The 27742-nt window shown below is 41.7% G+C and overlaps 1 protein-coding gene across 2 annotated transcripts in view; it reads right to left on the bottom strand.

Annotated features, from left to right (window-relative positions):
• The window catches only part of KAZN (kazrin, periplakin interacting protein), a 233839-nt gene that overhangs the window by 155020 nt on the left and 51077 nt on the right, over nucleotides 1–27742 (bottom strand). For both annotated transcript variants that reach the window (XM_074924904.1, XM_074924903.1), the window contains exon 2: nucleotides 15454–15611. In XM_074924904.1, coding sequence (XP_074781005.1) covers nucleotides 15454–15489 — 36 coding nt within the window. In that variant the 5' untranslated portion in view covers nucleotides 15490–15611. The remainder of the gene's footprint in view (nucleotides 1–15453; nucleotides 15612–27742) is intronic.

Here is a 27742-nt window from a genome sequence, read left to right as displayed (position 1 = left end):
AATATAATTTAATTCATGAGCTGACATAGGTGTATGCTATTTATATTATAGCTTACAGCTTTCATAATATTGGACTGGTCCCCAATATTTGGGAGTTGATCTTCTGTTTGCTTTCTGTGGATGTTTGCAGACCACAGGAATGTTTGTGTTACCCATTATGCAAACAAAAAATGTATAAAGCCTGTACTTCAGAAATTTCAGATACATCATGGAAGCTTTTAAATTAAAAGGTGTAGACTCATCAGGAGTGTCCATGGGAGAAGAAGAACAGGGAAGAGAAAATAAACGTCAACCACAAAGCATTTGGCTTTAAATTAAATTTCTAAGGGACTTGTGTCCCTTCATCATTGCTAAGGTCACACATTATGTTATCCAAGTGAAATACGCAGTTCTCAACTTAGTTTCTTAACAAGAAATGCTAGTGGCAAGAGAGTTATTGATAATTCTGGCACCAAAATGCTAATTGATATTGTCTACAGTCACTGGCAGTCCTCGCTGTTTCAGGCAACTGCTTTTGGTTGAATTTAGATATTGCTCTCTAACTTCTAGACAGAATGCAGATAACATTTTAGCTATAGAAGTGAGTTTCAAGGCAAAACATGGAACTTGTTAAGAGCCATTAGCATAAGCATTTTGAAGGTTTCTTGGTCTTCTGCCTGTTCAGCTTTGTCTTATTTGGGGCTCAGCCATCAGCAAACTGCTGAATAAGGTTATCTACCAACACCCTCCTTGGTGGGACGCCCTATGGGCTAGCGTGATCTGAGCAGTGCGAGGAACATAGCAATGGCACGCTGCACCCCCAAAAGACAAGGAGAGACACCTAAATAGAAATGGACCTAGACACAAGATAGAAATCTCAATTATGCACAAGAGAGAAATTTCTCAGAAGTGTCAGAGGCTTAGTCTCTTGAAGCTTACCCGGAAAATGTGGTTTGGCACCCACAGACCCGTATCGCTTCTCAACTCCTGCATATCTTATCCAAATCTTTACTTCCCTCCCTGCCTCCAGGGGAATACCAAATGCTTTGCAATACAGTACCTCTTGCTACTAAAAGCAGTCAGGAAATCATCCCTTCATGCATACTTAAGAACATCACATCTGTCAGTCTGCTGTAGATACAAACCTTACTTTTTTAAAAAAATCCATTTTAAAAATAATCAGCATTTGCAAAAATCTGTTTCTCCTCTAGAATGGGCTTCCTAATAAACTCCAACCACTAAACACCCCAGGCTAGTTTATCATCTCTTTTCCATGACCTTCATCTAACTTCGGCTTTCATACACAGAGTAGGAGTGAGTTATTTTGATTAACGATGATTGCTTCTTTGTCAGACCAGTAAATCAACTAAAATAAGAAACTCATACCTTGAAAGATTTAGAGGAGTTGCTGCCAACTATTTTTATAAGGTCTTTATTCACTCTCCATTGTGTGCTCTACTCTCAAATGTGCCACAATAAAATCCTTTGCATTATCAATTCCCTTTCCCCCTTTTGCAAACATTGCATTTTCCCATGTTTTCAGTGGAGCTGATACATTAATACAGCTGTACAACTGGTTTATTTTCTTGTTTGTGCAGAGTCATCACAGATCATATGAGCGATGTAAGTGCAGCAGGAAGATTCGGGTAGGCTAATAATTCTGGATTTGACAGGAAGGGTTACGTTAACAAAATGAGTGGGGAGTGCATAGTTATTTCTATGCAACTTTTCACTGTAAACACTATTTTAAAACCCCTTTAAACCCTTCAAAACAAAGCCCTTATTCAATTTTCATTTCAGATGTGCACACAAATGAAGTCTCAGCCACAGCACCTGCTACCAAAGTGCACTTGTTTTGACTGCACTAGACAGTAACCTGGGATGTTTTTCCACCTGTGTTTTGGGTAGTAACAGCTTAATTCTCCTCTCAAGTCTGTACAAAAGATAATGAAGTGTTTGGATGGTTTGGCAAGGAAGTGTCCATGAGGGACTGGCAGCAAAACAGGTCCACGCTTTGGCTGCAAGGACAATGGCTAATGATTGCAATGAGCAGCTTTGAAGTTTCCCCTTTATTTCTAAGTTTACACCAAGAAATAAGGAAGAATTTGGCTTCTTTTGCTGCACCAGCTTTAACAGGATGTCAGTGTGGTAAAGAAGGAACCCAAAACCCAAAAAACCCCCAGTAGAAGTAAATGCCTACAGAACAACACTGCTGTTGATCTAGTGTCCCTTCACCAAGTCAGAGAATTAAGGGAAGATACCAGCAGCGCTTTCCAGGGAGCCTCTTCCCTTCTAGGATTAACCAAGAAAGGGCTGTGGTGAACCCTGTACAGGGAGCAGAGCACCCAGAGCTGGAAGAGCCTCTGGTCCCCCTCACCCCCAGCAGTGTCACAGCTGTGGAAGTGGCAACCAGCCACGTGGAAAAATTATAATCACGCCTTCAGTTCCATGCATTCATAAGAGTTACAGCATCGCTGCCACAGCTTTTTAAGAGAAACTCGAGTGTATTATTCATAGCAGTTTTTAAGAAGTCTGTAATCATGGGAACTGCTTCCTTGATATTTTTCACCACACAGGAAGGATGTCCAAGTACCACTTCAGCTCCTGTTTCAGACTGGATGCCGTTTGTATAAATGCAACTTTGTGTGCTGAAAAAAAATTACACTGTAAAAATTCAAAGAAGCTGAGTTTTGAAAATCTGGCCAAAGTTTGGCCTACAGTTGAAGAATTTAATCTGACATAGCTCAGAACAACTCTGAAGCAGTTTGCTTTGGAATAGCAGCCCTTGCCAAAGGTGTGGAGGCTGACACACCTGCCCTGGGAAATGTCCCTCTTCTTCACAAGATTGCTTTTTGGTCCCCTGCCAGCAGCTTGAAGCTGATGAAGAAGGGATGGGGCATGTTGGACACAGCTAACTCTGTGGCAGCAATGTCCTTGCAGCACTATGTGTGCATGAATGGTAAGATCTCCTGCATATCTTATCCCAAGACTTGCCTTGGGAACAGATCAAAACGGAAACACCCTTGACACCCCTGGTTCAAGAGATCTGCCCATGTCACGAGTCACTCCTCAGGACTGCGCGGGCAGAAGATCAAACCACCGGTTTACGCTGATGAAGGAGTGGAAAAGCACCTTGTTGCTTCCTGGCGTCCTTGCAGACAGTTGTATTTGATGAGCAAGGGGATGGGGATCACAGGGGTTGGCCACTGCAAAGAGAACCACGCGCAGCAGAAGAGAAGCAGTGCCTTTACAGAGGAGTTTCTGCCCACCACATCCCATCAGCTCAATGACCAAGCAAGCAAGAGAAAAAAGTTTTCAGCAAAGCAACGACACTGAGACCAGGATCTGCACCTTAAACATGACTGAAATAGAGCTGAGCATTCATTGCTACGAAATTCATGCTTTCTTTTAACAGGCGGCTAGTGAAAAATGAAGCCACTGTATTCTGTAAAAGCAATGCCAGACACAAATACTGTTTTCACGTAAAATCTTGGTGGCTTGTGCCAATATAAGACAAGCATCAGCCACAGATGTTACTTAAGGACATCTTAATGTTGTGTTCACTGTGCATTCTGCAGCCTAATTATACTGCCTTCTTTATTAATAATGTACAAACTGAGTAGTAATAGATTAAGACAGTTTTCATTATTTTATTTTAGGTCTTTTGCAATGTAAGACAAAGCCAGACAGATAAAAAGGGAAAGAAAAATCCTGAGATGAGTAGAGATTGTTGTGAACACAACAATGAGATAAAATATTTCAGAAAAACAGACATTCCTCTTAGTACCATTATGCCAAAAATAATGGAGACTGACATCATTTGGAAGGGAAATGGAAACAATTGGGGAATATTAATTGGGGCGCACATCATGCAGGGACTTTGAATTCCTCTATGTAGAAAGACAGAGAGGAAAAAAGTTTCTATATTCTCTCAGCCTCTGGCAGTCTGGGGCCAGAAAGGGAAGGTCGTGCTTGAAAGAGGAGCCAAAGCTCCCCTGAAGTCAGCGGAAGCACATTTTCAAAGGGGACAGCACTCCCTGCTTTTGAAGGATGTGCTGTGCATTTGTAGACTTTTCTTTTTTTTTTTTTTTTTTTTTAAGCTGAAAACTTAGGATATCTTGACTTCCCCCAGGCTACCTATCCCTGTGTTAACAGCTCACCCCCTTTATAAATGTACTTGCTTCTACCTGTTAAACTAGCTGTTAGAATATTATAGAATATATCAGAGTCCTAGAGCAAATGTCTTTTTAAACCATTGCAGAAAAACACGGATATTGGAAAGGTATTCAAAAAGAAAACCTTGGGTTTTTTGGCTTTCATGTAGTACATATATTCTCTTTCCCTACAGACATTTCTAAGGAGATTTCTCATGTATAAATAAGCATTAACCACTTATTCACAGGTGGTGTGAGAAGTATTATTTTAAGAAGAAACAAGAAAGATGGCCAGTGGGCCTGTGTAAATCACAAGTCACTTGTATGGGCCTATTGTTACTTCTTGTGTATTAGGAAACAGCAGCAAGAACTCCGCAGGCCAGGCAGCCTCCCTGTGCTCCTCCAACCCCTCCCTTCCAAACCACCGCTTGTCAGACAGAAGCACGAGAGCTGCAGTGATGCTAAACCAAGGCACTGCGTCAGCACGAAGAGATCGAGCCCTCCGACTCCACCACTCGTTATTTTACCTTGCTTGATCACCTCATGGTCTTGCTTACCTTCAGCAACTGGAAGATGCTGCACACGCCCTCAAGCCAAGCGGGATGATTTTTCAGATGGCTTGCCACAGACCCCTTGTATACGGGATATTTAAATGCTTATGATATGGGGGGTAAAATTTCAAAGTAATTAGGCTCCTAAACACCTCGGGCTGCTCTGCCCTGGGAAGTCGGTGTGCTGGAGCGGAGCAATCCAGCTCTTCTTCAACATCTCCCCCATGTGGCACCAGTAATGTTCACAGTGCGCTTTGTGTGGCACAATTCCTACTCGGCAGTGAATAAAGGGGTTGCCAGGGTTGCTGATAAGGGGGAAACGCTTTGCTATAAATTCGCACTTTACTGAGCATCAACTCTCTTACGCATTAAGTTGGTTTTAATCCACACGGTCCTTTCTCCTGGCTCCAACCTACATGTCATTCCAGGGTTCGGTGCTTTCCCCTGCCATAGAAATAACATCGATATCTTTGATAGATCAGGTAATTTCTTTATGTAAGCTCTTTATTTACATGGGATACATATTCAGAGCCTCAACATTTAGGAGAGGAAGTGCTGCATGCTTGAAATCTAATAAAAGTTTGAGCTGGGTGACTGAGCAGCAAATTATTGGATTTTCCATAAGAGCCAGCCTCTACATGCCAGAGTAGAGGTTAAGTGCAAAGAGCAGGTCAAAAACTATCAGCATTTCAACAAAATAGTTAATTAAATTCAAATATCAAAAGAAAAAAAAAATCATGGTTTGCTTATAATGAAAGTTTTCATGTAACATTTAACTCACAGAAAGAGTGGCTAATTCCATTTATGTTAATATTAAACTCGCATACTTTTGCTTTTAGCTTAATCACTAAGCAACCAAGTTACCAGAAGAACACAGACTATCCAGCAATTATCACACAAACATGTCTGGGGCTGAATTCTGACACTGCACCATTAAATCCATGGAGATTTTCCTGAGAGTCCCATGACAGGAGAGTCAAGGATATAAAAACTGACATATGATTACATGTTAATTGGTCCCAATCCCATTCGTGGTTCCAGTCCTACTCAAAGCCTTTTAATTCATAGAAGAGTTGGGCAGAAACGATAGCACCAATTATTGCTAAGAGGTACCAAGGTGCATTACTTGATATTTATTATTAACAGCATCTTTTAAAGCAATTTTCATCCTAAGGATCTCAAAGCTTTTACACATTAATTAATGAAGAGCCTCACACGATCACTGTGAAGTAGGCAAATATTATTGCCAACTCACAGACAAATGAGGAGGATGGGAATTAAATTACATCCTTAAATTTACACCACAGATAAAAGACACCTTTTTCCAACAGGGAGAGCAGATCTTAAGTGATGATGGGATCTTGCAACCAGTGAATCCATCTACTTGCTCAGAAAATTTGCGTCCTGAGAAAATCTACAGTTGCCAAAGCTCTGTAGAAACGAAATCAGACTGAGCTTATTTAACATGGATGCTTTCGCTCGAAAGCAGCTTAGCCTACAGGCTAGAAGGAGTTAAAGTATACAGGATTACAACATCTGGACCAGATCTGTTGCCAGGGTTAACTTGCATGGCTGTTTTGAATATTTTTGCCTCTTTTCAACAGGAATAGCAGACCAGCATTCTCTTTCAAAAACCAGCTCTTCCATTTGAATTTGCCTTCAAAAACAAGACAGCTTTCGCTTGCAAAATTAGCTCCCTATCCAGCATCCGAGGCAAGAATTCAAGAAAAAGAGCTTAATTTTTATCAAGCAAACGCTTAAAGCAACTGTTGATATATGGGGAAAGAACACAAACACCTGCTCTATCTCGCAGAACCATTAAATATTTATTAGTCTTTCCGAGACAAAAATACAAATGTAAAGCTTGGCTGGCCCACACCTCCCAGCTGGACTCAACTTTGATGACCCCTGAGTTTACAGGTTGGAGGGAAAGTTTGCAGCTGACTCAGGAGAAGTAATTGCTCCGTGATGGAGCTCTAGGGCTTCCCAGTGACTTATTACGGCGACACGGTACTGATGGAGCTTGCTTTGGGGGCTTAGTGGGGTTTTTTTGCTTGTTTGTTAACTAGAAATGGAGCAAGACTCTCCAAGGCAGAAGAAAACATATTGAGCATTTTGAGGGAATAAAACATGTTTTCTTGAGTCTTCATGTCCTCGACTCATGCAGTAGATGCTTCCTGAGCGCAGAGTGAAGCCAACCGAGGTTTGGTTTCATTTGTTGGCTGCACAATTGGGGTCTTCTTATTAACTGAAAATCCACATTGCTGATAAACCACTGCGATAGCAGATACACTCTGGTCTCCCATAATTGCTTCTTCTACATTTATGAAGACACTTTTCATTTATCTCTCATGAACTCTAATTAAAGCTTGCAGAGCTTTTACACACATACACAATCCCCCCCCCTCGCCACCCCTCATGAATATACATCATGTTTTAAGTGACACAAAATTGTCATCTTCTTTTGTTTGGCGTTCAACAAGGACTCTGCATTTGAAACGCTCCGTCCTGGACCACCTGCTCAGAGGTGCAAGGGCATTTTCTGAGTGAAGTAGTCACAGAAATTAGAATTTTGGTATTATCTGGGTATGAGCTTGGTTTGCAGTATCTACTATAGCTGCAGAGATCTGCCTGCAGAGATCTTGGCTTCTTTATGCATTTTCTCTTTTAATCAGTCTTGGTTCCCCTCCGGCTTAAAGAAAAGGTGTCTATCTTGTTTTCTCAGGTGCTATACCCCCTTATATATATATACACATGTATTTCTTCCTCTCAGAAGCACAGTGCTGAGTTGCTGCTATACAACATCCAACTTCCACCTCTCCTCTGGCATGACCATTCTCTATTGCTGACCTCCATACCATAATGAAAACATAAAAGTCAATACTAATTTACAAGCTATTAAATGAATAACAGACCTGTTGAGAAGCTCACTCCTGCACCCTTTAAACATGAAGTGATGCTCTCTTGTTTGTACAAGTGATAGGGGTTTTTTTGAGTCTTCTACTCTTGCAGGGTTGCAAATATTGAAAGCATTTCTAAGCTTTCAACCCAGCAATATCAAACCTAACTCAGGATAATGAGCATTTTCCAGTACCAAAGGAGAGCAAAATAAGAAAGAGGGAGAATGAAACCAGAACCAACCCGATGTCACTGTGCTGAATCTTCTTGTACCCCATACATTACCATCAGCTCTGGTCTGACAGGACTTGGGTGGAGGCAAATGTAATGTTGTTTTTCAGTACCGTTACTTAGTGATATAAATATTTTGTCGCTGTGATGGTAGACAAGAGAATCCATCCTTTGCATGGTCCCAGCTCAGGTTCATCCCCCACCATGACTGAGTTTTGTGTCCCCTCCTTCATTTCAAGAATCAGATCATTTAAGCTGAACTCCCCCCCACATCCCAGCGCTCAGCCCTGCAATACAGTGACGGTCTCCTCCCTCCTTGGAAATTGCTTTTTTCCACTGCCCCTAGCACAGCTCTGCAGCAACCAAGCAAAGCGTATCGAGAACTGCGACACACACTTCACCACATGGGCAAGGAGCAAATTGAGACACAGCCCTGCGATGGAGGGATGGCAGGGGCCTCAGCAACAAGCATCCACGCATGAGGAACCAGCTGAATTTAGATTCTCTTCATGATGCAGAGTCATGTTCTGTACAGATAAGGACTTAACACATTCAAGATATCTTTTTCTTTCCAGTCCCAGGGGAGGACAGGACCAGAGGCCAGCCAGGGTACAGCTGTAGCTAAATGACCACGGTGACCCTCAGATGACAACCCTACCAAGCAGTAGCACTGAAAATTGTACAGCGACAACTATTCTTACTTGGCATCCAAGCACCAGGCAGATCACACGTATTGGTGTCTAACAGAGGAAAACACTGGACAAACCTGCTCCTCCGACGCCAGCTAAATGCTGAGAGCCCTGTTGGTGCCATGAGGCCACTCCGGTGCAGGACGTGGGGTGAAGGATGGATGGGTCAAGAGTTGGAATCACAAAAAGAATAGGCTAAAGCAGACCCTGAATCAGCCATGGCCACCTTGCCTAAAATATCAGGTCGGTGGATTTTTTTGCAAGGCAAATTTTTCAGATGTAAATATCTGGAAATAAATTTAAATACTCTGAGAAAATCTTCAAATCTGGTTTAGCTTTTCCTTCACTGGCAGCAGAAACCCCAGATAGATTGATTTAAGCCATCCAGGGCTTTTGGCCTCTTCAGTCATGCATCAGAGGTTGTGCAAACCCCGTCTTTTCCTCTACTTATATGAAGTAAGGAAATTTTCTCTGTCACTTAACTCAATACAAACTAAATGGCATCACACATTTCAGAAAGTCTCTCCCTTACACTAAAAAGGAAGGACAGAGAATATCAGCCTGAAACCCCCCATTTATTTAATAAATTACAGGTGGCTAAAACCAGGTGATGAATAATGAGCAAGGCCAAGGTATAACGTACAAAAGGTTCACAGCTCCTACAAGGCCTCAGCATTCGTGGGTGACTAATGATACGCAGAGCTGTGCTGGTAAAGACAGCAGCGTGCACGTTACAGCACACTTATTTTAAGCGTATCTTTGATCTCCCCTCATTATACAGCACATCATTCTCCAAATAAATTGAATTAATAGGGGCAGTCCACAAATCAATTCTTCCTCTCCCCGGCCACAAAGCGAGGCAGCAGGTTGTCAGGTACATGTTTAGGGACAGGCACCGCAAACTGAGGTTGTGTAACACATGCTAATGGTGTCATTAGACACAACACAGTCCTTGACAAAGCTTGCTAGGTTCTTTGTTTTATCTTCTCCTTCTACAGAAGCGAGGGTCTTTTGTGCTCCCTTTCAGGCTAGACCTAGAGGGATCATTAGATGTGCTGCTGGCTTGGAAGTGGCTAAGATTTCTTCTTAGGGAAATGGGATTGCAAGATTAATGTAAAAAAAATACAACGTGCAGAGCAGCAAGCTTGTTTTTCAGGCTTTCCCCTAAATACATCCTGATTTTAACAGAAGCTTTTTTCCAAGCCAGACCAGCTTATGACATGCGAACACTGACATACATGAACACCAATTTACAATTGCATTTTTATAATATTCTGTAACAAGAGAATTAGCATTATATCTATCTCTGCATCCTTCAAAACACATCAGTGTGGCGAGGATGCTTTCAGAACTCAAATAATGTAGGTTTACTGAAGCAAAGAGCAAATCCTCCCTTCCCTTTTCTTCCTGTTGATACTAGTATGACCCACTCGTGTGAAAATAAAGGTCCTGGGGTTTTGCTCCTGAAGCTCAGTCTGCTAAAAGTCTGAAGAGCAGATGGCGGTGTTTAACTAACAAGCAAAATATTGCAACACGGTTGGTTTTGTACAGCAGACCTCTGCAGAAAATAAAAATTATTTTTAAAGGTCAGTTGATGAAATAGCACTACTCTGCTACTAGTTCTGCAGCTATTATCACAGCCATCTCAGTAAGAGCCTGCCTTGGAAAGTCAGCAGAGACTACTGAAGAAAAGATTGCAATCTAGAAGAGTTCAAGAAAGTTGGTTTTGTTTTTTTTTTTTTTCTGGGTGAGAAAAGGAATGAAGGCTAATATAAAAAACCAAAGCTAAACAGCTGGTGGGATGTCGAATGGCTAAAAGTAAGTCGTGCCAAATAGGTTTTCCTTTTTTTCAAAAACTCTTACCTTAAATGATTTATTTACAGGATGCCAGTGTAAAACTTAAAGGGCTCATGATGGTGGCAATTCAAATACTCACATATCTTTCAAAGAAAAACAGGGAAAAATCCTCTACCGAAACTGGTATCAACTTCCCACTAGTTAATGAGAGCTGGAACCATTTTATTCAGAGTAAAGTGCTATAACACCAGAATTTTAAGGAAAATACTTCTAAATGTAAATGAAAAGGTTCTTTCCCCTATGATTTTTGGGCAATGACCATACTATTTTGTTAACAACTTAGGCTAGAAGTACCACCAGGATTATTTTCTGTCTTTACCTAAGAAAGAAACGAACCCCTCAGCAGAGAAGCAACTGAATATCTCTACATCCTCACACTCTCATGACTAGTCAACAACTGAAATCCAATTAAATTTAAGCCAGGTGCCCCACAAGGTTACCAAGCTATCCTTGTTCTTAAGTCATCATTTGTGGTATGATTTCATTTGAAAAGTCCAGTTCAAACCAAAAGTTTGTCTCTATGTCTACTCATTCCTTCCATAACAGCACTTAAGAGGTTCCCAACAATAATTGTAACACTTTTGGGAAAGGAACTGAATGAAAAGATGGTATTTCTCCCAAAGAACTTAAAATGCACTTGAAGTCAATTAAACACTTTATAAAGTAACTAAAGATACTGAACTTCCTGAAAGCTTGGCTTTTAAGGTCAGGCATCCAGAAAAATTACATGTGTTCTTTCACATAAGAGAGAATATTACCCTATGTCTAAGGCTGATGCGAGTGCCTGGATGCACCTTTTCAACTCATTAGACAAATTGCTTCAGTGAAGTGCTAGATTAGATCTGATGCATATGACTCAGCCCTTAGATGTTATGTACCTTCTGCTCCATGCTGGTTAAGTCTCTCACAATAGCAATTAGAAACAGAAAGTCAAGTAAAACAAAACAAAACAAAAAGTACTTTAGGCAAAGCTGGGGGGAGATTTAAAGTTTGAAGGTATAATGGATTCACATCACGTGTGTCTCAGAAGCAATAAATCCTGCTTAGGGAAACGTCTGAGGAAAAAACACTGTTAGGCTATAAAATTCCACCTCTGAGGATTATAAAACAACATGCACAGAGCAAACATCCTTTTCGAGCATAATAGGACTGTCAGAAATGATTGACAACAATGACAATCTATCATAGGCTGCCGTATCCCTGTGATAGCATCTTGCACAGGGCTGTCTGGCAGAAATAAAATTGTTTATTCATTCCTATACTATGTGGAGGATGGAACATGTCATATAGAATAAATGCACCCTTTCTTTCTGTCTGCTTTTATGCACCCGCATTATCTAAGTACACCTTTTAGTTCATATAACACTATTTCAACTTCCTCTCGGATTTCTCCCCGCTTTCAGGGCGGCTATGCAGATGATGACTTGCTAAGCACTGTTCAGGGGAATGTGATGCCTTTATACCTCCAGACTGACGTCTGGAAGCTGCTGCAGACCTGAAACAAAGATGAGAAATGAGCAATCTGGATGCAAAGCTCCAACCCTCACTTGGAGGGAAGGTAAGGCTCCCTTTCCAGAGCTCTGCCAGCTGCGGGTCAGCGAGCAATCCCTCCAACGGGGTATTTTTGTGATGAGGAAATCCTACCCGGGGTGCGTAATGGATGGAGACCACCGGGGTCAAGAGATCCCTGCAGATTGTAATGACTTTCATTAAATCACTGTCTTCCCTGGGCAGAATTTGAGCTGACAGCCTATTGCTGAGAGACTCGACACAGCTTATTACCTATCCCCACACGGAGTTTAATACCGCTGACGGGGCTGACATATCAGCAGCCACCTCTCGGCCAGCCCGCACTGCAGCTCTTGGCACCGTGCTCACGCTCATCCTGCCAATGCTACTTCGGTTGACATCAATGTCAGGCAGTTTCTGTAGACAGGAGAAGTGCAAAGTATGCAAGGTAATGCCATATTCTTCATGGAGAAAGCCCTATCACATATAGGAGATGAGATGATTTTTTTTTTCCCCCCATTACAGAGCTGTTTGTCTATTCTGTGTTTGACAACAAGTGACCTCCAGCACAGCAAATCTCTCCTATAAAGCCATAGCCACTACTGTCACAGCTGCTTGTATACCACTATGCAAAAATTGATGCATGAATATCAGCAAAAAGTAGAGTAAATTGACGAAACTGATGGGGGAAAGAGGTTCTTCCAAGAAGCCAAGGAGAAATAAATATGGTCTAATGAAGGGACTGGGCTGACGTTCAGGAGCATGGAGTCCACATTCTGATAATTAGAAGATACAGCTGTGAAACTCTGAACAAACTCCCCCAGTGCCTCTGTGCTGTGGTTCCTCTTCTACACGCTGATAAGCATCCTTGTTATTTTATCAGTGATACATTGCTGAGAGTGGGGACCTGCACCTTCACAGGCACATGGTCCCCCAGCACAGCCTGGTCTAAAAACGCTCACAGCATTTCCCAAAGTGAAAAACTATGTTTGATTGGTTTCATGATTCATCTTAAGCCAAAAAAAATTACCCGAGATCAAAGTTAGATCAATGGTGGATCTGAAGCCTTTGCTTCAGACACATCTCCTGGCCTGCTGGTGTCCAGGCAGAGTTACTAAAATTTGCACAATTTCTCCCCACACCAGAAAGGCAGCAGGCATGAGACATCATCCCCACAGACTGTGTTTTCGAAGTAGATTAATAGTGTCAGAGAACAGGGAAATGCCCATTAAGCGTCCCCCCTGATCAGTCACTTCTGGTGTGCTAGCAGCCCAGCTAATTTCTACCCAAAATTTCAAGCTGCATGTTCTCTCCTCAAATTATCTACCAGCCAAAATCAGGCCCACGCCAAGAGAGGAGGAAAAGGTGTAAAAGGGCCAAGCATTGGATTTCAGCTTATCTTTGTACAGAGCCTCACACAATCAATCTTACTTAGAGCTGCAGGGCTCTATCTTCCCATAAAAAACACTAGCTGGAAAGAAATTAGATCAGGTAAGGAAAGGGAAATAATTGCATTGGTGATATTTTTTCCTCCTGTGTAATTAGAGCCATAGGGCACTCTGCAGTCAGGGTTAGTACGTACTTTATATGCACACACTGGCAGCGATATTCCTGTTTAGGTAGCTTGCTGCCAGCCTCATGTTTCTTTCATTCCCCAGAGGATTTATTTTATTGGGGTTTTTTTGTACTTGACGTTGTCACCTGTTTACTTCCATCCTTTTACTCACCACTACCACTTTCTACATTGTCATCCTTCCAACCTGAATATCCCAGGCAAAAAACTGTCCTGTCCTTTCTGGGAAGAAATCCAGGCACATCATGAGAACGCAGGAGCACTTGACATTTCCCCATTGTTATTAGCATTTCCTTAATCAGTCACTCTATCACAGGCACCACTTAATATGCATTCAGGACAACTGATAAGTAGTAAAGCAATTCTCAGGTGCTAAAAAAATAATTCCTGCACACGGGATTATCAATAAATAACTTTTTGCCCCCGTATTTATTTTAATCTGCAACATGCAGATAGATGCCTGTAAGCATCTGCCTACGTTCATGCCTGACTGCCCAAAGGTATCCCCACCTGCAGCACAGGCTATGGGAGCAGATCCAAATGCACAATCTAACCCTCCATGTTCTCCATGACATTGCAGCAGTGTTCCATCCATTGGTTTGGTGCAAATGGAGTCAACTTGGCTAAAGCTGTGCCGAAGTGACATGAACACCATACTTAGAGAAGCAAAATCCTGCGCACAGCTGGAATGGTTTGCTCACTGTGCACTCCTCAGCCTCCAAAGCCTGGATAGACTCCCTGTGAAAAAATATCCAATGTTCAAATACGTATGTCACTAATAGCAGGGATTCCCAGGCCACTTCTCACATGCAGCAAGATCCCTATTAGCCAAAGTAATTAGGACCAAAGGCTTTGAAAGTGAGAGGAGCAGATAAGATAACTACCAGACTCCACATGGGAGAATATGGGAATAAAACATGAAAATGTATAGCTTTCTCTGTTTACATTCTCCATTTAGGCACTTGTAAAATGCTGGCAGCAAGTCACAGGAACCTGGGCCCTGGGGAATGACCAGTCGGTTAACGGAGCGCTGGGTAATTGCAGTAACACTATTGGCACCAACCCGTGTTGGTACTTGCAATGGCAACCCAGATTAGTGTGGGATAGCAGTCAGGAAAAACCCTGAAGAAGATTATTTTGCTAATCCTTACAGGAATAATTCCCTCCTCTTTTATTTTCTGGTTAGGCTTCTAACAAGAGTTGATGGGCACAAGCTGCAACATGGGAATTACCAAGAAGATATTCAGAAAAACAAAAAGTCCTCCATGAGAGCAGGCAAAGTGTGGAGCAGGGGATGTGCAATCCCCACCCCTGGAGAGCTCCGCAGTGCTCGGGACAGTCTCAGACCTGCTTGGCCAGATTTTAGGGCTTAGCAGAAGAGAAGAGAGAGAAGACCACCCTGTTTTCAAAACACCCTTCCAATATAAGCTGTTATTTTCCATCCAGGCTTTACAAATAAAGACCAAAAGGGAATATAAAAAAAAATAAATATACTGAATATTTCAAAGGGGTTTTTTATAGGATGGAGGAAGCACACTGTAACACAGTAAACCTACAAGCGTGAGATATTTTATGTCAAAGCAGCAAAGGCACAAAGAAACATCTGCACATCATTTCATGACTTCTAAGTGGCATTTTAGAACATGGCTAAACCAACAGCTCAGTTATGTGTCTGGCACTTCTAAAACTGGCATTCAGCACAGATGCTTAGCAGCAAAATTATTTTCTTTTGCTAGGACTGATGCTGGGTATATTGCTCCATTTTCTCCTGAAACTTCAGAGCAATTTTCATCCCTAAATGTGAGATCCAGGCCCATCAGAAGCTGCACGCTCTATGCACTGAGATGCCCTTCCCCGCAGCTACAGATTTCAGAAGCCAAAGTCAGTTTTAAACAAGTGTCAGGGACTAATGTTTTCCACTGCTAAAATCACCCGTAAAAATGCCTCTGATCTGTGCGATGTGCCTTCCTCGTGTCCTAACAGATGGGAGTTTATTGATTTCCATTTCCTACCTGTGCATCCATTAGGAGGTGCCTCATCAGCATCATGGCATTTTTCAGAGATTCCTTCTCGCTGGGCAAAAAGGCATCTTCATCTTCATCCAGTGTTTTTGACTTGTTGACAATAATATGGGAGATCTGGTCGTTCAAGGAATGCAGCGACTCCACAGCTGCGGAGACAGAGAGGGAAAGCAAAATGGGAATGAAACAGTGCCAGAGGGAGCTGACACCATTTTCTCAGTTTGAGATGAGCTGCAATCTGCTTTTAAGAAGTGCAGCTGGAAATTGGTCCCCATTATCTCCCTTGGCCTCTCTGCAGAGAGGGCCAGCAAAGGCACGATTCAGACTGGTGACTACCATGAAGTCAGGTACTGATGGAGAACCGCAGCAATTGCACCAGGGAGATGTGGTTTAAATTAACACTGTAGTGCTGTTAATTTTTGGTTACTTCCAGATATCAACCGGATTCAGTTAGAATCTAAACACCACAATCTGACTGCTCCCCCAATCAATCCACATCCAGTCAATTTTCCCTATGTGATAAGGTTTTGCAGCACCAAAATTGGATTTTCAATAGTAAATGCATGCCACAACAGACAGGAGGGTGATGAAAGTATTGAGCTATTGCTATAAGGATCAATAATTATAAATAACCTATAGATACACACGCACCTATAGGTAACTCATCTAAGGTTTAAGGTTACATCTCAGCAGTAGCTAGGGCAATACATGGGTGGAAACAAGATGCACTGAAACATTCTGAAACAGAAGAGTGGTTGGTTAAAAATATTACTTTTCATAAGTAGCCTTTATAAAATCCAGTTGAAACTGAAGATCCTTTCTGCTAAGAAACAACTCATAAACCTTAACCCCTAGGATATGGAAAATCTAAACAGCAGTACTGTATAGCTGTGAGGAAAGCAAATTGCCCAGGGTCAAATAACAGGTCATTGCTAAAGTAAAACCAAGAAAAAATTAGTCCCCTGACTCCCAGCTCAGAGACTACATCCCTACAGCACGCTGGGACCCAGAACTTCAGCCAACATGAAGGGCAAAAGCCAGAAAAATTGGCTTTTTATTACCTAGGGTAGGAGAGAGCAAGACCAACAATTAAAATATCGCTCGTTTTCTTTCTTCACGATTATCAGTATTTGAAACACTGTTAATCTTTTAAATTCTCCTTTACAGGATCAAACCCTCGGTATTCTATGTGGGATTCTGCTCCCAGTCATGCACATCAGAAATCACCACCTCCATGGCTCACAGAAGTCACCCAGCAATTTCGCACACTTTATGATGCTGCAATTTATACAGGCTGTAATATACGAAGTAATGGCAGAATTTATTTCCGCCCAATGAAAAGCTTTGCATTTCTACAGATTTGAAGAGTCTGCAGTGCAATTTGCTTTTAAACCATTGCAAGTTTGGAGTTTTCATTTTTACTGTAGACTCATTAAATAAATGAGGCTCAAATAATTCTTCAGTGTATTTCTTTCTGCCAGTGGTTCTTGCAGTGAAACCCTTTGATAAGCTCGCGGCTCAGAGTAACACATCACTGTCACACGCTGAACTGTGCTTCAGTGGTACATATTGCAAATCCTGATTTGTTCAGGCTGTTTATGAATAAGGCAATGTGGTATTTAGGACTCTCTGACACACTGATTTTAAGAACATGAGGCAACTGAAATACACTCGACCTAGTTCTGTCCAAAGAAGATCTTACCACAAAATCTGAAGTAGCAAAGATTAGCCACAAACCATACTTGTTAAGGAGCAAATCCTCCCCAGACAAAAGGTCTATAATGAATAACAGGTATGTCTCTAAAACGCAGGAGTGAAAGAACAGAATCCTCCTTACTAAGAGCATTTATTTTTGATATAAAATAAAATAAAATAAAATAAAATAAAATAAAATAAAATAAAATAAAATAAAATAAAATAAAATAAAATGTGTCTTACAAAGCCTTGGGAAGAGTCTGAGGGGATTGGGAAGATTCCCTGGACTCAGGGTATCCATGTACCTCACCACTAACAGAAAGGGGATTTGAGGCTCATCAATACAGATGGGTGCATTTTAAACCATGCCATAAATCATATTGAAGATAAGGGCTTTGGAGTAACTAATTGAACCAGTTCCAGCTTTCAGAAGCGTGCAGCGGCCCGGGCTCGGGGTGTCAGTGGGTCACACACGTGCACTGCACTCGCTGGAAAAGCACGGAGGCAGAGGGCTGCCGCTCGGTCGTTTGCCTGAGCCACTCAGATTTATGGATTTTGGCTTTGCAAATTGCTCCACTGAGGAAAACAGAGGCTTGCTCCCTCCGGACCAAAGCAACCGAGTCCTGCATCCCTGGCACTTTCAAGGTACAGCAAATCAGCAGAGTGACAAGTATTTCACTGGATAGTACGCTAAGCTGGGTTATGCAAAGGACCAGCAGCTCATCTCGTGATTAACTTTTAAGTAACACATGACCATCACCACGCTGGGGAACTTTTTCGAACATCATAGTTTCTCTTTCCACAACACAGTTTATGCTGTTGATTACGTGCAGTCTGGGCCTTCTTCCATAGCACTCCGTCCTGCTCATCGCCAGGAAGAGCTCTGAGGGCTTGGAGGCACCTCACACCGCCCTCCCTCTGCACCCTGGTGATTACAGACCACGTGCCTGAAACCGGCATTTTCCTCCCAATCTCCCCCACCCCCTCAGCTTACAAATATATTCCTTTCTTGCTTTGGTACTCTGAGGTTAAACTGGACAAGATGAAGAGCTGTTATGGACAATTCTGTAAGGTCTGGTTTTGTTTAGTTCGGTATGTCAATACCTCATTTACAGCTGAACGGAGTACAGAAGATGAAGGAGCCTCAGGAACACTGTCCCCGGCCAAAACATTTCAGTGCTTCTCTCCAGGGCAAAACTTGCTGATAACACATAGACAAAAGTCACCTGCACCACAAATCCTCGCTCGCCTTTTAGCCAGCAGAACCTGGCCATGATGGATGGAGCCTCCCCAGCAGCAGACCCACCACCAGACCCCGCTTTGACTGCAGAGGCATGAACCGTTGGCAGAGAGGGAGGCAGAAGTGGATCTGGGGGTATCGCAAAGAAATGCATAAAACTGCAACGTGGGTGTGCAAATTGTTCAGCAAAGTCCCCGTGTTGCCCGTGGATTTCCGGTCTCCTCCTACGTGTATTTAGACAACGCGCATGTCCTGCACCAATGCCAGGGACAACATTTTTAGTTTTCTGCCCACAGTCCTCTGGAAAGTCTCTGTATCCATTTCCCACACTGAGTCATCTCAAAGTTTAAGCACTTTCTCTTCCGAGTCCCATTACTACAGCTTTGTTCACACCATTATAAGTAAGGGTCTGTCAGCATTTCTATTATAAATCTCTGCAAGTCAAGCAGAAGGATTCATTCCAGCAAAGAGTGTGGTGCTGATGTGATTTTTTTTTTCCCCCCTCTAACGCAAATGGAAGCGAGGAACTAAAAGCCACAAACAGCTTTTGCCTTCTCAGAGAAGTTTTATTTCTTGAAAGAAAATCAGGGCTTAGCATTCCTCCAGTCACAGGTGCACAGGGATTTCTCCAGCACCGTATCACTTGGTAAAAACAGTTCTACCAAAACTTTGATGGCCTGCAAACAAAAGCATCCTTCTATCTTGACTACATAATAATTTTACTGTCGTGTGGGACTTACGTACATCACACACTACTGTACACCACAACTCAGGCCAGCATCATGATTGTAAGTCAAACATCTCCTTCTCGTGGGACAATGCACGTGGAACCAGGGGTATCTCAGAGTCACTCTGCTGTGGACACTGGGTTTTGGGGAGCAGCATGGCACACAGGCACAATGCAGCCACAGTGAGCTTGCCTACGTGTAGCTAGGTTTCTCCAAGTCATCATAAAGCAATCACTTTGTCATATGTCTTCACACCAACCACCACTCAAAAGCCCCAGAAGCTGTACATCACTCACACAGAACAGCAGCAGGTATATGGCTGCACGCAGGCTGCAGTGGGCGATGGCAGGTTTGATTTTCTGATCCCTCCTAAGCTGCACTGACACTGCCATAACACGTCAGTCCTGCAAATCATCTGCCCAGTGCTAAAGCGTGAGTACTGGTTCATCCCATCCTTCCTGACTAATGAAGAATTGAGGACAGATCATTTTTTATACTCCAAATTTTTGGCTTGAGCCATAAGCCCACATCTGCTTTCAGTAATAGGAATGTATACCAGAATTATCCTCCTCGAGCTCATGGCTTCCTTCCAGATTTACACTGACTGTGACCACAAACTGGTATGTGGAACAGTCCTCCCAGGCTTTATGATTTTAAAGTAATTCAAAACAAACAAAATTATATCATCCTAAATTATTCTAACCTCCTTATCTGAAGCAATAGCTCTATATTCTCTATTTCTTCTCTTACCCTTTGGGAAGTTTAGTGTTGGTTGAGCAATATGTGGCACATTAAGCTCTGGGGGGCAAATGGTTCTCTCATTTGTAATTCTCTAGGTTTAGAGAGATGCGAGAGAAATCAGAAGACATATTTTCCAGTAAGACTGAGGAAAAAGCAGATCAGTGTTTGACTTGCACTGATTTTTATAAGCATCTGCCATAGTGCTATGTTTAAACTCTGCTTACCAAAACAAATCTTTTTCCATGCAGACAATGGAAACTGTATTTGAAAATAAAATCATCTGAGACTCCCTCATGAAAGTAAAATACGCATTTGCAAACCTCCGGCCTACACACAAAGTAAAAACAAAGGAAGCCGGAAAAACCAAACAACTGATTTTCTGGATGTCCTGTGCCAGTCTGCAACACAACTTTCAAAGGTCCCTTCTCATAAACAGAAGATATTTGGTATTTCTCATTTAAATCAAGAGAAATTTCCTGCCTTGTGCCCACTAAAAATCTAAGCAAGAAGGATAATGAGGCAAACCTTCCAACTCTCTCAATGTTAAGCCTTCAAAATTTCTGCTGAGCAACACTTCAACTAAAGCCAGCTATTTCTTTGCAAACATATAAGACTTTTTTTTTAAAAAAAATAATGTGGACCTCAGATATAAACACAGGTATGTTCAGCTCAGATTAAAAGATACTTCTCGATCCTCTTAAAAAAAAAAAAAAAAACAGAGAGAAAAATGGATGACAATTTTCCCTTGCTGTATCAGTCGTCTTGGCTTTGGGTTGATAACATATCAGTAACGCTGCAAGCGAGACAACCAGCTAAGTAAAAGTTACAGCTATCAAAGCCCCATCGGCTTCCCAGCTTTTCCCTTTCCAATTTGACCATTTCCTCACTGTGAGGAATGATTTCAAGAGGCAAAGAAACCATAAGAATCTTCTATTAGTGCTATGATATCACCTACGAGAAGAGAGAAAATTATGTATTTTGGAAGTGGTGTTTTTCACTGTTGCTACCAGAGATGATGTGCCATGTTGGTTTTTTTCAGTTGAGGGCCATTTGCCACCCCCAGAAGCAAGAATGGGTCAGCAAATTTGGTTTTTTGCAGGATGCTTTGGGGTGTGAATCACCAGAGCCTGAAGGACGTGCAGGGGAGAAGGGAAATTGCTTTCTGTCAGGGATGAGGGAAAAAATATACTCGTGTCAAAGACTACTTCAAGGAAGAGACTGAAGCAATAAAGTTGTTCCAGGAGACCCCACTCTGTACACTCCAGCTACTGACCAGATGAGTATAAAATAAAATAAACCCTAGATAATATATCCTGAGATCTACTGACAAAAGCCAGCAGAGTCTAAAATTAATTCTCAGTAGCAGGAATGACTAAATGAAAAAGGACAGACACTATCATAATTTTATCGAGGGAGTGGGATAAGGATTCTTGGGCTCATCATCTGACTCTGCTGCAAAAAATTAGAGAAGATGTTTAAGCTGAATTTCTCTGTAAGCGGTCAGCACTTGCCACTGCGACTGGAGATTTGCTCCCATGGAGAGAAAAGCCAAAAAGCCACACTGCATGCACAGGTCATTTGAAAATCCACCCCAGTCGAGCACGGAGCAGTCTTTAGAGCTATGGGCTGCCAGGGAAACCTCACCTGCTAATGAGACTTTCTGACTATCCAGCAAAAGGCAATGATGTGTGTGGGCAAACTGTGCAATCCATTATTGTTTAATAGTACCAAACAGCTTCTCGAATAACATCTATGGGTGTTGTTTTCACAGAGATGAAAAGAAAACTATTCAAAGCACTTCAGGCCTTTCCTTTACAAGCTCTCCCCATTTTATCTGCACTACCACACCAGCCAGGCACAGATTTCTGTGACACGTGGGGCTCCTGCAGCACCTGGCTGCCTTTCAGCAGAGGATTTCAGCATCTCTCACATTCCAAGTACCAGTTGATACTTCTTTTGAAGAGGAGTTAAAACTGATTTGCTCAAACGACTGACTAAATTTCTTAATTTTTTTTTATAATCAATAACCTTCTGTGCGACTTCACTCTCAAGAATAATGATCCCACTCACAAAGAGGATGCTCTCCAAACGCATTCGCCAAAACTGTAAAAGGAAAATCCAGGCTGTGGCTGCTCTGAGGTTTCATTTCTGTGGCCATTTGGCCACAACCCTTACGAGATGCTCTCAGCAATGAGCCAGGTGATACCAACATACACACCAGAGACCACTGAGCACAAGGCTTCCCCTTCCAATGCCTGGGCAACCTGCAGATTTGGGGCATTACAGGCACAGGGAGACTGACTACATGCAGATCAGCAGGGTGTTTTCTCCTTCCTTTAAATCACAGCCAGCTCTCAAATACTCCCTCATCACCCCAGCAATGACTGCTTCTCTCCGCACAGGTTGTGAGAGAAATTAAGAGTGTTCTTGTGAAAGCTCCAAATCCTGACTTTGGGACCAATATACAGCCGGCCCTGTGGGTGTAAGCTTGGAAATTCAAGGCATGTTGGGGTATGGCAAGTAGACACATACAATGTGTAAAAAAAAAAAAAATCTTTACAGAACTAAACTATAAATAATGCCCATCCTTCTTTATGTTACTGAGGTTGGCTGATGGTCTTTCGCTGAGCCTAAAAAAGGACATGCACGACATGTAACAGTTCACTTTCGCCTGATGATTCTGATTAGGAAGCCTTTCCCACTGCAGCATTTGCTAATTGCATTTGGACACACCAACTGAGCTATTCACTTCGCAGTGGAAGAAATCTCCCTTTGTAAAAGCCAAGCTCATGAAAATCGTTCCCCCCTCTCTCATACCAGTATGGCACTGGTTCAACACCTTTCCCTTCCAACAAGATGAGCTGATTTGCAAAGCCCATGGCCATCGGGGTCACAACGTAGGAGCTCTCCCTGAGCAAAGTGAGCCCATTCTCCTTTACCCAACCTGTCACACATCTCTGCGGCTGGAAAATACACCTGGCAGCATCTGCCTCATCCATTGGCTTTTGCCAGTCACGGTTTACACAACCTTACACTCATACCTGTCTACAGAAACACTGGGAAGATCTAGAACTGAAACACTCCATAAATATTTTCTCCCGTTACTGGTAAGATGAGACCTACAGCTTTTTCTTTCCTTTGTGGTCTTTAACTGGTTTCAAAGGAGGCATTCAATGAGCCCCCTCGCAGGAATAATTTACCACACCATTAACTGAAGAAAAAATATCTGGTGTCTGCATTAGGGGCTCAATCACCTTTCAGAGAAACACTGTGAAGAGCTCATTACAGTAATTACTAACGAGCTGGCCTCTTCGGGCTGTAAATGTTTTGTGTGTAACTGGCAAAGAGCTGCATTCAGAGCTTCCCAGATGCAAAAGCAAGCCATCAGACCAATAAATGGCCCTATAATTCCAGAGGAAAACACGCTCAGAAATGAAGCTGGTCATTTCTTCAGCTTATTAGTTTCTCCTTACAAATCTGACCTTTTTGGAAATGAAAAATGACATCAAAAAGTGGAGGTCTGAGGAGCCATAGCAGCTCTTTAACAATCAAAGTTTTTCATTGACACCTTTTTTTTTTTTTTTTAAAATGCGGTAGGAGCTTCTTTCGAAGTTGGATTTTTTACCATTTCAATGAAAATTTTCATTTTAAACTGCCTTTAAAAACATGTATATGTTTTGAACCCAGCAACACAAAAACAAATTTCATAATTTCTCATTACATTCCCCCTCCATCAACAAGCATATATTTTAGCAGACAGTAGAAAAAGGATGGCAGATTCAGAACCATGCTCCAAGGACAGATATCCATGTTTTACTTGGAGAAACCACTGTTGCTCAAAAATTCCAGAGATTATGTATCCAAGATAGGCCTGAGCTTCGTAGGGAAAGAAGAGCTGTTGTATTTTGCTGTGTCTTTCTGTTTCTTTTATCAGTCATTTGGAAAGGACTTTTTGTCTTTGCTTCCGTTTCTCCAAATTGTAGCTAATGCCTCGCAGTAGTGAGCTGAAGTTAATTACAGTTGACCAAAATTTTTAAAATTAAAAGGCTTAGTGTTTAGCTAAAATACTGGCAGGGCTCATTTAGCAAATGAACAATATGTTTCTCTTTGGGTAATAGTCTCACTGGAGTTACGAGAATATCGGCGAGCTGAAGAAGTGATCCCATGCCTAAAAACTTGCCTATTCCCCCCCCCACTGCATTAGTTAGACTAATAAATATTATTACTACTCACCCTAAAAGAAAAACCCCAAATGAAAATAAATTCCTCTGCTATATTTATGGTTACAATGGGGAGACCGAGTCAGAGCACAGAATAAAGCAGCCAGCGATGGGGCCCTGCTGCTTTCAGTAGTGCTTTGAGCCGAAAGAGCCCATGGACTCCTCCAGCAAACTGGACTCCAACATTTAGGGCTGGACTACTGTTGTTAACAGAAATATTTGAGAAGTTTAATTCCCCCGAAAGCTACAAACTTCCAAGCCAGGAACAATGTCAAACTTTGAGAAATACAGAAGGCATGACACTAAACCAGTAAATGTAACTTTTGCAAGAGAAGCTTAATTTACATTTGCTGAGAACCAAAAAAACCTTTCCAAAGATGGACAAGGCATGGTGGCACCCAGCTTTACAGCTGCTGTTTTCTTGTTTCTATTGGTAATCATTTATTTATTGCCTCTTCAGCTAATTGTGCAACTATTATATTTCATAAACAACAGCCACTTTATTTAGGCAAAAAGAAAGTGAACAACAGAAATTACGTATGCCAACACAAAGACAGCATGGGCCAGATACCCAGCTGCTATAAGCTGACTTCAGAGGAGCAATGCCCATCTGTGCTTGCACACAGGCAGTGGAATGGTCTTGCTGGGCTTTGGATGAGGTACAGGAGGACTGGTTCCTACTTTGCCCAAAATTGGCTCCAGAGTCTTGGATGCGTCGCTTAAACACTTAATGCTTCAGCTTCTCATCTGTATATCCAAGTTCTGTAGCCCACGGAAACATCATAAACCACTGAGGCAAGATGCCACCAATGGTGAGGGGCTCGTTCCACTTCTCCCTGTTATTCAACTACAAATTAGGAATTGCTCTGGTTTCACAAGCAGCTCCTGGTGCAAACAGGATGCTCCATCTCCTTGATGTCGAAGGTGGAAGAAAACACTTCCTGAAGGGAATTTAACAAACTGCAGGCTTTTCTGAGGTTTGAATGAACTCAAATTGTTCAAAGACAACTGAGCTTGATTTGTTTCCCAGCACATATCTGAAAGAAAGTGAAGCAGAGTTATGTGGGTGTTGAGAGACTAATTAATATTGCCTTGCCAATCTGCTGGGGTTACAATAATCAGAGAGGGTCAGCAGAAATCCTGAAACTGGCTTAAAAAACAAGATGTAAAAATTAAACAAACTGGGTTTGTTCACATCAGCTCTTGAGAACTTTGTTTTGCCTTTAAGATTGCACTTCTCTTAACCAGAAATGTTAGAAACTTAAAAAAAAAACAACAAAAAAAAAAAAAAACAACCCAACAGATTTGTCACATAAGAAAAATGTCAACAACTATGCGACTTGCAATAAAGTCATGAAAACTGGCAACCTGCAAATCTCTCCTTGAATGTGTCTATATTTGCTGTTCATAGCTGACAGAAGGGATGGAGGATACTGTTAAAACAAGTATTTAAATTTTCTTGGGAGCTGCCTTCTTGAGCAGCTCTGCTGCTTAAAATTGTAAGATGTGACACTAACAAAACACTGGGCTTAACAAGTCTGTCTTAAAAAAACCTGCTATACTGGCAGAGCATTAAAAAAAGCTAAAATTCAAACACTGGAAACATACAGGTTGATAAACCATGGCTGAGTACAGCGGATCAGATGGTCAAGTTTTATCAAGCACTTGCACAAAACCAGCTGTCTCGGAGAGCCTGGGAGGGGGATTTGGTTCCCACTGCAGATAAAGGTGACACTGAGGACCACACCAGATGCTACATCTGCACTGATACTGCCAGCAGAGCCACACGCTGTCAGTTCTTGCCTGCTAATTGTTTTACTACTGCATTTCCTTCTCATCCAAGACCCATTAATCCACGATGTGCAGAAGCAGCATTACCTCATTTCGTTGACTGAGAATTCCCGACCTTTTTTTATTCATTTAAACTATTCAAGTCATGGGAGAATGTCATCTGCGGATGTACAGTGCCATGGATACTTTGGCTTATTTGTAATTTATGCAATTTTGACATTACTGTGTCAATTACTGCCCAATTCTGACCTGTACCATTACATCCAATATCACCAACCCTATTTATGTGGAATAAAAATAAGGATCTAGAAATATATTCATGCAATTGAAGTTAAAATGAGACTATATTCAGCATTTAATAACCCCGACACGATTATATCTTTGGAGCAAAAGCTTCACATTCAAGACACTTCTTCAGTGTGTCATTTATTTTTATGGGCACAGAACTGAATAAACTCCTCCTAAAATAAACCAGATTTTTCAGACCAGTATTTAAACTTGTTATTTCTGTTAACTGTGTCTATAAAAAGCAGCAAGAGTGTATTCTTTGTAAAGAATATTATCCTATGATCAGCTGTGTATTGTATCCACAGCTTCAAACTTAACTTTCCCTACAAGTAAGAACAAGTAACTCAAGCAGCAGTTTTAGAAAATCTTTCATGTTTCTATTTCTTCAGTACAGCAGTGCATCGGCCTTTTTCCCAAGCAGTCAGAAAAAATGACAGGCCTAACCTTCCAGAAAATGGGATTTCATCATCTTTAAAAATAAGACATTTCATCGTCTTTAAATATAATTTATTACATAAAAATAATAAATGGGAAATACAAACTGCAGTGAGGGAAACTACTCCTCCTATGCTCCTTTGCAACATGTACAATAAAGCAAGTCTTGCTGTAGGTTCAGGAGAGGCTCACGCTTCACCATCGGAATAAACGTACCTGAAGCTCCCACGTACCTTCAAAGTGGATGAGGGATGACTATGGAGCAGCTGCCCAGATCATGGGCAAAGTGCTATGCCTTTGCTCATCTTACCTAACAAGAAATTTTGCAATAGCTCCTGACGTGATCAGAGGGAAAAAAGGAATGGCAGGAAATATGTCAAACTCTTCTTTGGTTTGTTGGGTTTTTTCTTCCTACAGAAACGCTGCTTTCACCGGAAAAAAAATAATTTCGAAAGGCATGTCAGCTGTGACATTTCATTTAGAAAACACACAAGTCGTGATGATGTTTAAGCATATCCTCTTCTTGTGTTCAGGATGGCATTTTAATAGAATTTCATGGGCACTTCCCATCTCTTTTCAGTGATGTTCTTTTCATTCTACCTGAGCATGATCGTTTGTCAAAATTATGACATTCCCAGCAAAAAAGAGCAAGTAGAGCATTCAACACTAATTACATAGTATTCAAATGTTTGCCTCAGTTGGAATTATTTTTTATTTATTAGGTTTTCTAGATGCTCCTGCTAAGGTGCTTTTGCCTCCATTGCAATCAACGGGATCTTCAGTAGAGAGGGAGCACGTCATAACTTTTTTCATGTGGTGAAGCCTCATGGAAGAGTTTAAGTGCATTTTTTCTTGTTGATGACCTGTGGGAAAAGTATTTGTTTCTAAATTTCCCTAACTGCAGAAGACAATGCCTTTTTTGTTCTGACTTTCCTAGGTTTTGTAATTTAGCTTTGAACCTTGACTTCATGGCTGACCTCACATTTTATATCTAAATTACTCATGCTGCATTTGTAAACATTCGTTGGTGGCATTTATTTCAGCAATTGGAAAGCAGGAAAAAAACAAATATCCCTGTAGACAGGGATAACACATACTGCATTAATCCTCTTTCTTCACTTTCATCTGTAGCCTTTGGAGCA

This window comes from Athene noctua, chromosome 22, assembly GCF_965140245.1.
Source record: "Athene noctua chromosome 22, bAthNoc1.hap1.1, whole genome shotgun sequence".
NCBI classification, from domain to species: Eukaryota; Metazoa; Chordata; class Aves; order Strigiformes; family Strigidae; genus Athene; species Athene noctua.
The sequence above is the reverse complement of the archived record's forward strand: the minus strand, read 5'-3'. Positions and strand labels throughout refer to the sequence as shown.